We start from the raw sequence: 12150 nt of genomic DNA, 5'->3' as shown, positions 1-12150 counted from the left end.
AGTCAAAAAGGTATATGTTATGTGTCAATTATGTTACAGTCAAGAGTGCTCGGTTTTAATCAGAATACCCCGTTTTCCACAGTGACACAAAAGAAAAATGCAACCAGTTAGCATCTTCTTTATTATTAATATGAATGTGTCGGTGTATCTACTAGCACCCTTATCAAGCAAGTAGATACACCGGGCGCTTATCCATAGAACGCCCTCGCTTGTTCGATAACGGTGTTAGTAGCTGCAACCAAACGCCATGTTAACAATAAAGAAGTTGTATATCCATAGAACTCTCCTCGTTGTTCATCACACCAACACATAAATGCCACTCAAAGAAGTTAGCAGTTCTAAATAATGATTTGTCTGGCATTTTTTTTAATGTCAGAAAGTTTAAAAGGAAATTTTAGAAAACCTGATGCTAAAAATATTCAACACAAAACTGAAACTTCAAACTGGTAAGTTTATGTTAAACACTCGGGTTCAATAACAATTGTTATGGGTTTGGGGAATTCGCCTCATTATTCTGAGAGTGAAGGTTCGACTCTCGGACGGGACTAAACCCAAGCCAACTGAGTAAGTGTTATCCCACATATAACCAGTGACATCTAGTCACTTTTTAAAGGCATGTGTATTCATTGTGTGAGTAACTGCCTAAACCAGCGTCCTTTCTGTGATCCTATTGATGTGAAGGTAAGAGAACATACGTCAGTTTTGTTACGGTAGTCCAATGTGCCAACAGGACAAAGTGGTATATTTATAAAACACATTTGCATGTAAGAAAGACTGTTATATTTGAACATGACACAGGGCGCCAAAACAAAACATCAACAAAGGATAGAAAGATAGTTGAATTGTTTTAAAAGAATCAAGATCTACTTGATACGTAACGCCGAGAAAACAACACATACTAAAATAATACGTCATATGATATTGAGATATCGTTTCTCGTGATATTGTCGATTTCACCCATTGTAAATGCAATATGTATTCATGCATACAAAGGGGCGGTGGGGTAGCCTAATGGTTAAAGCGTTGGCTCGTCACGCCCAATACCCGGGTTCGAATCCCCACATGGGCACAATGTGTGAAGTCCATTTCTGGTGTCCCCCGCCGTGATGTTGCTGGAATATTGCTAAAAGCGGCGTAAAACCAAACTCAGTCAGTCAGTCAGTCATGCATACAAACCTGCGACCGTTAAATGGCATGCAGGCAGTCTGCCAGAACGTGTGTTGGAAATTAACCATGTTCCAGCATCTCTGAATTGAACCCTCCCTATCGTAAGGGTGGTTATATTTTCGGCATTCTTCTTGGTTGCAGAGTACGTAGTCGTGCCGCTGCATTGTGGACTACAACTGACGACGTTCTGGCTGTCGAGGGGGCGTACCCAAGCGAAACGATCGTAAACAATCTTTGCAGAGATGTTGTAGGATCCGGAAAAATGAGCTATTGCCGGGCATTCTGTCGATACTGTAACAGAGGTAACCAAGCATCGGTAATCAGTATCATTCTTCTGATTCAATAGACATTCGTACACGTGATTGAGTTTATTTTTATAGCAATGCATGTTCCAGTTTGTTAATGTCGACGAGCAGTTGTGACAATATCATCAGTGAAACACGCGAATCTTGTAAAGCGTAAAGCCATACTCACTAACTCATCACTAAGATACCGCGTACAGTGCTTCTCACACTCAGTGAAACGCATATTTGTTTAACGTTTAGGCTTGAGGAAGCAAATGTATACAAGGCGCAAGTAGACGTTTTGTTGTTATTGTTGCCGTGCCTACTGCTGTTGCTATTGCAACTACTGGTGATCGCTTTGTCAAACCTTACCCGTCACAAACTGTGCAGACCACAGTATGATGCTGTCAATCAATACCAAGTCTCAGACGTATGAAATCATTACGAAGCTTGTTATTACGTAAGTTGTATAGATACGACTCAGGTTCAAGTAAAGATTTAAACTCACGATAACAATCATATCTTGAACTTTCATATAAAGATGAATGCCAGTCTTGTTTAAAGATATCGATAGCCCTGGTACGAAAATGTTTTATTAATGCATTAACGTCGCCCAGGGTCAGGGATAATAAACAAACAAATCCAAAGCCAGTATCTAAGCAAAAGATTACTTAATACCGGGATGCCCAAGTATTTTACCAATATTATCAAGATGGCAGTCATATTGTAGGTTTTTGGGCAGTCGATGTTCTGGCGTATTTATTACTTTACACCAGTACTTTAAACAGCGAGACTAAGAAATTATGTACAAAGGAAATCTCCCACATTCACCGCATCCATATTATTATGGGTAGACTTCCCAACAATTAAAACCTTTACATGCAAGAAGGTGAACCTTTTCAATTACTTGGGAATCAAACAATTTGAAAAATATATTGGGGACCAACAACCCCAACTTTGGTGTAACAGAGAACAATTGAAGTAGGCCCCCTTTTTCTCTAATTACCAAATTAATAATGGATTTGCTCAGATTTAGAGTATGTGTAAACAGTATCCCTAGATATTTATATTCGTTAACAACAGTCATACCTTCACATTTAAAGTACCACTTTTCTATAGCTGCCGGACCACCCTCACGGAAAACAACAATTTTGGTCTTTCAAGATTAACATCAAGACGCCATTTATCTGAATAAGATGAAAGTGTGTCATGTCTCTGAAGGCCAATAACAATACTTGACATAAGGATCACATCGTCGGCAAAAAGTAAAATGAAAAGTTCAAGAAGATCAGGAAATAATTGGATGCCATGTCTGCCAGATTGTATAATGTCAAAATGTAGTTCGTTGATAAAGAACGAGAACGTATGGGACTTAGAGCACAGCTTTGTCGTACACCAGAAAGACAATCAAAATAGTCACTTAAAGCATTATCATATCGAACACAAGACTTTACATTTGAATACATTGACCTGATAATATCAAACATTTTCCCTTTAAGACCCCAATTTCTAAGACATTTCAACATTTTATCCCTATCAACAGAATCAAAAGCCTTTCTAAAATCAACAAAAGCTACAAACAATTTTCTTTTACTAAAAGCTAAACATCGCTCAATCACTGAGTATACGGTAAAAATATGATCAAAGGTTGAGTATTCCTTTCTAAATCCAGCTTGTGAATTTGGAATCAAGTTCCTCATATTTGACCACTGTGTTAGCCTATTATTGATAATAGATACAAATGTTTTACCAACAACACTTGTCAGATAAATGCCACGATAACTGTTAGGGTTATTTATGCTTCCATTCTTAAACGATGGAACAATTATTGATTTAGCCCATTCAGAATGAAAACATCTAGAATCAAATATCCGATTAAAGCTTTTAACTAGAAACGGCTTTATCTCAGGCCAGGCAATTTTGATCACCTGCTGCGCGGGGTTAGGTGACAACTGAGAATGGATGTTATCTTGAATTTTCACACGGCAAGACAAAGACATTGAAAAGATCTTGACATTGTACGTGTGGTTGTTATTTGTTTTTTCATATGAATGAAAGATCTTCCACAGATTCTCCCACACACAAGAGTGGCATTCACGTTTTTAATCCCTGAAAAAATACCAATAGGCTTGGCTCAAAACATATAGCAAAGATACTCGTGCACCATAAGGATTTACGTGTGTATGGGAGTATGAAATCAATTTCCGTGCATGGAAAATCGGAAGGTAGGGTGTGTCAAAATTAACAAATGATTGTACTTTTGTTTAGTAACTGAGTTGTTATTATTTCAATCTGATCATGTTGATTAGACAAACTGGTGATTAACATTATGAGCTTCGAACAGCAAAACGTGGATGCAAAGGCATCCATTCCAGCGAGTCACCGAAAATGATACGGTCATGTTTGAACTTTTGTCGAAAACCATCACGTGCTCAATCCTTTAATTCGTCTACGTCACGATTATATATTTTTGTTTGTCGCTGACATACACAGAGACTCCTAGAACCGCCCTCTCGGACACTATACTTACCTACAATTATCTTCTGTCGCCGTCGCAGCTAAGTTCACGATGGATGCCGCCACATTTGAAGTTGACTTTACGTCCCCGTCATGCACAGAGGTGACTTCAAAGGTCTCGCTGACGACGGTGCTGTTAATGTGTCGCACAACGTGGTGTCTGGGTACCAGCTCCTGCTGGACACTTCCGGTGATGAGGTCGAACGCAGCCTCCTCAGTGCAGTAGTAGTTGGTGATGTTGACAGTGAGAGTCAGGCTTGTACCAGGAATCAGGGATCCATTCCTGGAGCTGCTAATGTCACACCCGAGGACCTGTGTATAAATAATACCGAATATGGAGTCCACAACGTTAACAAGACGTTAACTTAAGTGTTTATAAAGAAAAGGGTTGTTTTTTCATATTCTACCCACCATTCCCACTCCGTAACCTTTTATAAATTTCAATAATATGTTTAACAGATACATTTTAATTTACAATGGGCAGCAGAGTTTTGAGCAACGCTAATCAAACAGTAACTCATGGAAGCATGTGTATAAGTATCACAAAAATCAAAATAATATATATTGTAACCTGTCTGACATGTACCTATTTTGCATCAGTTTTGTATATTTCTGATGGACCAATGTATGATAAGTAAAGACAACATGGACTTATATATATAGGTAATGGCATGTCGTTTTACCAATAAGTCAAAAGGTATATGTTATGTGTCAATTATGTTACAGTCAAGAGTGCTCGGTTTTAATCAGAATACCCCGTTTTCCACAGTGACACAAAAGAAAATGCAACCAGTTAGCACATCTTCTTTATTATTAATATGAGGGTCGTCGGTGTATCTACTAGCACCCTTATCAAGCAAGTAGATACACCAAGCGTTTATCCATAGAATGCTCCTCGCTTGTTCGATAACGGTGTTAGTAGCTGCACCGAAACGCTCATGTTAACAATAAAGAAGTTGTATATCCATAGAACTCTCCTCGTTGTTCATCACACCAACACATAAATGCCACTCAAAGAAGTTAGCAGTTCTAAATAATGATTTGTCTGGTATTTTTTAATGTCAGAAAGTTTAAAAGGAAATTTTAGAAAACCTGATGCTAAAAAATATTCAACACAAAACTGAAACTTCAAACTGGTAAGTTTATGTTAAACATTCGGGTTCAATAACAATTGTTATGGGTTTGGGGAATTCGCCTCATTATTCTGAGAGTGAAGGTTCGACTCTCGGACGGGACTAAACCCAAGCCAACTGAGTAAGTGTTATCCCACATATAACCAGTGACATCTAGTCACTTTTTAAAGGCATGTGTATTCACTGTGTGAGTAACTGCCTAAACCAGCGTCCTTTCTGTGATCCTATTGATGTGAAGGTAAGAGAACATACGTCAGTTTTGTTACGGTAGTCCAATGTGCCAACAGGACAAAGTGGTATATTTATAAAACACATTTGCATGTAAGAAAGACTGTTATATTTGAACATGACACAGGGCGCCAAAACAAAACATCAACAAAGGATAGAAAGATAGTTGAATTGTTTTAAAAGAATCAAGATCTACTTGATACGTAACGCCGTGAAAACAACACATACTAAAATAATACGTCATATGATATTGAGATATCGTTTCTCGTGATATTGTCGATTTCACCCATTGTAAATGCAATATGTATTCATGCATACAAACCTGCGACCGTTAAATGGCATGCAGGCAGTCTGCCAGAACGTGTGTTGGAAATGAACCATGTTCCAGCATCTCTGAATTGAACCCTCCCCTATCGTAAGGGTGGTTATATTTTCGGCATTCTTCTTGGTTGCAGAGTACGTAGTCGTGCCGCTGCATTGTGGACTACAACTGACGACGTTCTGGCTGTCGAGGGGGCGTACCCAAGCGAAACGATCGTAAACAATCTTTGCAGAGATGTTGTAGGATCCGGAAAAATGAGCTATTGCCGGGCATTCTGTCGATACTGTAACAGAGGTAACCAAGCATCGGTAATCAGTATCATTCTTCTGATTCAATAGACATTCGTACACGTGATTGAGTTTATTTTTATAGCAATGCATGTTCCAGTTTGTTAATGTCGACGAGCAGTTGTGACAATATCATCAGTGAAACACGCGAATCTTGTAAAGGGTAAAGCCATACTCACTAACTCATCACTAAGATACCGCGTACAGTGCTTCTCACACTCAGTGAAACGCATATTTGTTTAACGTTTAGGCTTGAGGAGCAAATGTATACAAGGCTCAAGTAGACGTTTTGTTGTTATTGTTGCCGTGCCTACTGCTGTTGCTATTGCAACTACTGGTGATCGCTTTGTCAAACCTTATCCGTCACAAACTGTGCTGACCACAGTATGATGCTGTCAATCAATACCAAGTCTCAGACGTATGAAATCATTACGAAGCTTGATATTACGTAAGTTGTATAGATACGACTCAGGTTCAAGTAAAGATTTAAACTCACGATAACAATCATATCTTGAACTTTTATATAAAGATGAATGCCAGTCTTGTTTAAAGATATCGATAGCCCTGGTACGAAAATGTTTTATTAATGCATTAACGTCGCCCAGGGTTAGGGATAACCAAACAAATCCAAAGCCGTATCTAAGCAAAAGATTACGAATACGGGATGCCCAAGTATTTTTACCAATATTATCAAGATGGCAGTCATATTGTAGGTTTTTTTTGGGCAGTCGATGTTCTGGCGTATTTATTACTTTACACCAGTACTTTAAACAGCGAGATTAAGAAATTATGTACAAAGGAAATCTCCCACATTCACCGTACTCCATATTATTATGGGTAGACTTCCCAACAATTAAAAACCTTTTACATGCAAGAAGGTGAACCTTTTCAATTACTTGGGAATCAAACAATTTGAAAAATATATTGGGACCAACAACCCCCCAACTTTGGTGTAACAGAGAACAATTGAAGTAGGCCCCTTTTCCCTCTAATTACCAAATTAATAATGGATTTGCTCAGATTTAGAGTATGTGTAAACAGTATCCCTAGATATTTATATTCGTTAACAACAGTCATACCTTCACATTTAAAGTACCACTTTTCTATAGCTGCCGGACCACCCTTACGGAAAACAACAATTTTGGTCTTTCAAGATTAACATCAAGACGTCATTTATCTGAATAAGATGAAAGTGTGTCATGTCTCTGAAGGCCAATAACAATACTTGACATAAGGATCACATCGTCGGCAAAAAGTAAAATGAAAAGTTCAAGAAGATCAGGAAATAATTGGATGCCATGTCTGCCAGATTGTATAATGTCAAAATGTAGTTCGTTGATAAAGAACGAGAACGTATGGGACTTAGAGCACAGCTTTGTCGTACACCAGAAAGACAATCAAAATAGTCACTTAAAGCATTATCATATCGAACACAAGACTTTACATTTGAATACATTGACCTGATAATATCAAACATTTTCCTTTAAGACCCCAATTTCTAAGACATTTCAACATTTTATCCCTATCAACAGAATCAAAAGCCTTTCTAAAATCAACAAAGCTACAAACAATTTTCTTTTACTAAAAGCTAAACATCGCTCAATCACTGAGTATACGGTAAAAATATGATCAAAGGTTGAGTATTCCTTTCTAAATCCAGCTTGTGAATTTGGAATCAAGTTCCTCATATTTGACCACTGTGTTAGCCTATTATTGATAATAGATACAAATGTTTTACCAACAACACTTGTCAGATAAATGCCACGATAACTGTTAGGGTTATTTATGCTTCCATTCTTAAACGATGGAACAATTATTGATTTAGCCCATTCAGATGGAAAACATCTAGAATCAAATATCCGATTAAAGCTTTTAACTAGAAACGGCTTTATCTCAGGCCAGGCAATTTTGATCACCTGCTGCGCGGGGTTAGGTGACAACTGAGTTAGGTGACAACTGAGAATGGATGTTATCTTGAATTTTCACACGGCAAGACAAAGACATTGAAAAGATCTTGACATTGTACGTGTGGTTGTTATTTGTTTTTTCATATGAATGAAAGATCTTCCACAGATTCTCCCACACACAAGAGTGGCATTCACGTTTTCAATCCCTGAAAAAATACCAATAGGCTTGGCTCAAAACATATAGCAAAGATACTCGTGCACCATAAGGATTTACGTGTGTATGGGAGTATGAAATCAATTTCCGTGCATGGAAAATCGGAAGGTAGGGTGTGTCAAAATTAACAAATGATTGTACTTTTGTTTAGTAACTGAGTTGTTATTATTTCAATCTGATCATGTTGATTAGACAAACTGGTGATTAACATTATGAGCTTCGAACAGCAAAACGTGGATGCAAAGGCATCCATTCCAGCGAGTCACCGAAAATGATACGGTCATGTTTGAACTTTTGTCGGAAACCATCACGTGCCCAATCCTTTAATTTCGTCACGATTATATATTTTTGTTTGTCGTTGACATACACAGAGACTCCTAGAACCGCCCTCGGACACTATACTTACCTACAATTATCTTCTTGTCGCCGTCGCAGCTAAGTTCACGATGGATGCCGCCACATTTGAAGTTGACTTTTACGTCCCCGTCATGCACAGAGGTGACTTCAAAGGTCTCGCTGACGACGGTGCTGTTAATGTCGACAACGTGGTGTCTGGGTACCAGCTCCTGCTGGACACTTCCAGTGATGAGGTCGAATGCAGCCTCCTCAGTGCAGTAGTAGTTGGTGATGTTGACAGTGAGAGTCAGGCTTGTACCAGGAATCAGGGATCCATTCCTGGAGCTGCTAATGTCACACTCCGGAGGACCTGTGTATAAATAATACCGAATATCGATTCCACAACGTTAACAAGACGTTAACTTAAGTGTTTATAAAGAAAAGGGTTGGTTATTTTCATATTCTACCCACCATTCCCACTTCGGTAACCTTTTTATAAATTTCAATAATATGTTTAACAGATACATTTTTAATTTACAATGGGCAGCAGAGTTTTGAGCAACGCTAATCAAACAGTAACTCATGGAAGCATGTATAAGTATCACAAAATCAAAATAATATATATTGTAACCTGTCTGACATGTACCTATTTTGCATCAGTTTTGTATATTTCTGATGGACCAATGTATGATTGATTTTTACTTCAAAAATTCTACGGGGGTTACTGCATTTGAGGTAATATATGAACGGAAGGGCTTTTATTATTGACTTTTTCGCTTTTCGTTGGTTTCTGTCAAAATACATTCACGATCTAAGTATTTTGACAATTTATCGTGGTGTAAACGCTACCACAAACTAAAAACACATCCAAACACTTCGACATCAATAAAGGTATTTCGACAGATTTTAAAAGAACATCCATACGTGCGTGCAAGTTTGCATCGTTCACGTTTATCTCAGAATACATTTAAACAATTTACAAATTTAATATGTCTATTTACTTTTGAGAAGTGTCGACACTCCATGACAGGGAAGATTAAATGTTGCGTTGTCACACGTAAAATCCAGTTGAACATTTCCAAGTCGTTTCAGTGTTACGTTGAAGGTGGAGCTGAGGACGATGTCAGTCACATCAGTAACTGTGTGGTTCTTTAACAACACCTCGGGTACGTCACGGCCAGTAATAAGTTCAAACCCTGCCTGTTTTGAGCAGTAGTAACCCCGTATGTTTGCAACCAGTGTCAGCTCTGAATTCGGTTCAAGGGAATCGTAGGACAGAGAGCTGGTGATGGCGCAATTTGGAAGACCTGTTGACAGAGGAAAGAAATGTAACATTTATGTCAACAAAATTAGTTCTCTCTTAGCTTCCGTAAATTATTAGTCATTGTTCTTCTGTAATCAACATGAAGTAAAGACAACATGGACTTATATATAGGTAATGGCATGTCGTTTTACCAATAAGTCAAAAAGGTATATGTTATGTGTCAATTATGTTACAGTCAAGAGTGCTCGGTTTTAATCAGAATACCCCGTTTTCCACAGTGACACAAAAGAAAATGCAACCAGTTAGCACATCTTCTTTATTATTAATATGAGGGTCGTGTCGGTGTATCTACTAGCACCCTTATCAAGCAAGTAGATACACCGAAGCGTTTATCCATAGAACGCTCCTCGCTTGTTCGATAACGGTGTTAGTAGCTGCACCGAAACGCTCATGTTAACAATAAAGAAGTTGTATATCCATAGAACTCTCCTCGTTGTTCATCACACCAACACATAAATGCCACTCAAAGAAGTTAGCAGTTCTAAATAATAATTTGTCTGGTATTTTTTTTAATGTCAGAAAGTTTAAAAGGAAATTTTAGAAAACCTGATGCTAAAAATATTCAACACAAAACTGAAACTTCAAACTGGTAAGTTTATGTTAAACATTCGTGTTCAATAACAATTGGTATGGGTTTGGGGAATTCGCCTCATTATTCTGAGAGTGAAGGTTCGACTCTCGGACGGGACTTAACCCAAGCCAACTGAGTAAGTGTTATCCCACATAGAACCAGTGCCATTTAGTCACTTTTTAAAGGCATGTGTATTCATTGTGTGAGTAACTGCCTAAACCAGCGTCCTTTTTGTGATCCTATTGATGTGAAGGTAAGAGAACATACGTCAGTTTTGTTACGGTAGTCCAATGTGCCAACAGTACAAAGTGGTATATTTATAAAACACATTTGCATGTAAGAAAGACTGTTATATTTGAACATGACACAGGGCGCCAAAACAAAACATCAACAAAGGATAGAAAGATAGTTGAATTGTTTTAAAAGAACCAAGATCTACTTGATACATAACGCCGTGAAAACAACACATACTAAAATAATACGTCATATTATATTGAGATATCGTTTCTCGTGATATTGTCGATTTCACCCATTGTAAATGCAATATGTATTCATGCATACAAACCTGCGACCGTTAAATAACATGCAGGCACTCCGCGAGAACTTGTGTTGGAAATGACCCATGTTCCAGCATCTCCGAATTGAACCCTCCCTATGGTAAGGGTGGTTATATTTTCGGTATTCTTCTGGGTTGCAGAGTACGTAGTCGTGCCGCTGCATGCTGGACTACAAGTGACGACGTTCTGGTTGTCGCTGGGGCGTACCCAAACGAAATGATCGTAAACAATCTTTGCAGAGATGTTGTAGGATCCCGAAAGATGAGCTATTTCCGGGCATAGAGATTCTGTCGATACTGCAACAGAGGTCACCAAGCATCAGTAATCAGTATCATTCTTCTGATTTAATAGACATGCGTGAGAAAGTGATCGATTGTATTTGTAAAGCAATGCTTGTTCCAGTTTTTTAATGTCGACGAGCAACTGTGAACAACATCGTCATTGAAAAACGGGATTCTGGTAAAGCGTAAAGCCATCCTCAGTAACTCATCACTAAGATACCGCGTACAGTGCTTCTCACACTCAGTGAAACGCATATTTCTTTAACGTCTAGGCTGGTTGAGCAAATGTATACAAGGCGCGAGTAGCCGTTTTGTTGTTATTGTTGCCGTGCCTACTGCTGTTGCTACTGCAACTACTGGTGATCGCTTTGTCAAACCTTACCCGTCACAAACTGTGCTGACCACAGTATGATGCTGTCAATCAATACCATCCACAAAGACGCCATTTCCTGGTTCAGAATCATCTGGAACAAAATACAGTGAGTGAGTTAATATTTAACGTCACATCTGCAATATCTCAGCATATCGTGACGAGAACATTTTACATTCAAATGGAATATGTGGATATTATAAAACCTGTCATCGAAGGACAGTAAAACAACTAGAATATCACAATTAGATTTAAAACTAGTGTGGAAGGTTAAAACTAATTTAACTATTAGGAACACAATACAGGCATTGGTAGAAAGCGAGGGAGTGACGTGGAATATACGGGAACATTGGCAGTGTTGTATGTACATAGAGACACTGTTATAATCAAAAGGCAACTGCGCTTCAGCCATGTAGCAACACTGTTTCAGGCATTTTCCATATAGAGAAAGCTTTGAGCCTTGCAACACTGTTTCAGCTATATTGCAATGATCCCTGTCCGATAGAGACGCTGTGACGTTTTTTCAAATGTTATTGGCATGGTATTTGAGTAGTAATGTTTAAGTCGTCAGAGGGCAGTTTTGGTTGATCCGAAAATGTATGCACGAGAATGCATGAATATGTTAATGTAGGCAGGATGACACAGGTCAGGA

At 38.4% G+C, this 12150-nt stretch overlaps 1 protein-coding gene across 1 annotated transcript; it reads right to left on the bottom strand.

The window, feature by feature from the left end:
- Window positions 1-3977: 3977 nt before the first annotated feature.
- LOC124269664 lies at window positions 3978-11592 on the bottom strand. Its single transcript, XM_046704706.1, has 6 exons — window positions 11511-11592; window positions 10856-11143; window positions 9397-9702; window positions 8466-8765; window positions 5852-5934; window positions 3978-4280 (listed from the first exon to the last, which is right to left on the bottom strand). Exons 1-6 carry the CDS (start codon window positions 11590-11592, stop codon window positions 3978-3980), a joined length of 1362 nt encoding a protein of 453 aa, XP_046560662.1.
- Window positions 11593-12150: the final 558 nt, after the last annotated feature.

The sequence above is a fragment of the Haliotis rubra genome, unplaced genomic scaffold (genome assembly GCF_003918875.1).
Source record: "Haliotis rubra isolate DU_JTF1 unplaced genomic scaffold, ASM391887v1 Scf1016, whole genome shotgun sequence".
Classification (NCBI taxonomy): domain Eukaryota; kingdom Metazoa; phylum Mollusca; class Gastropoda; order Lepetellida; family Haliotidae; genus Haliotis; species Haliotis rubra.
Note: the sequence above shows the minus strand (reverse complement) of the source record. Positions and strands in the feature narration are given on the sequence as shown.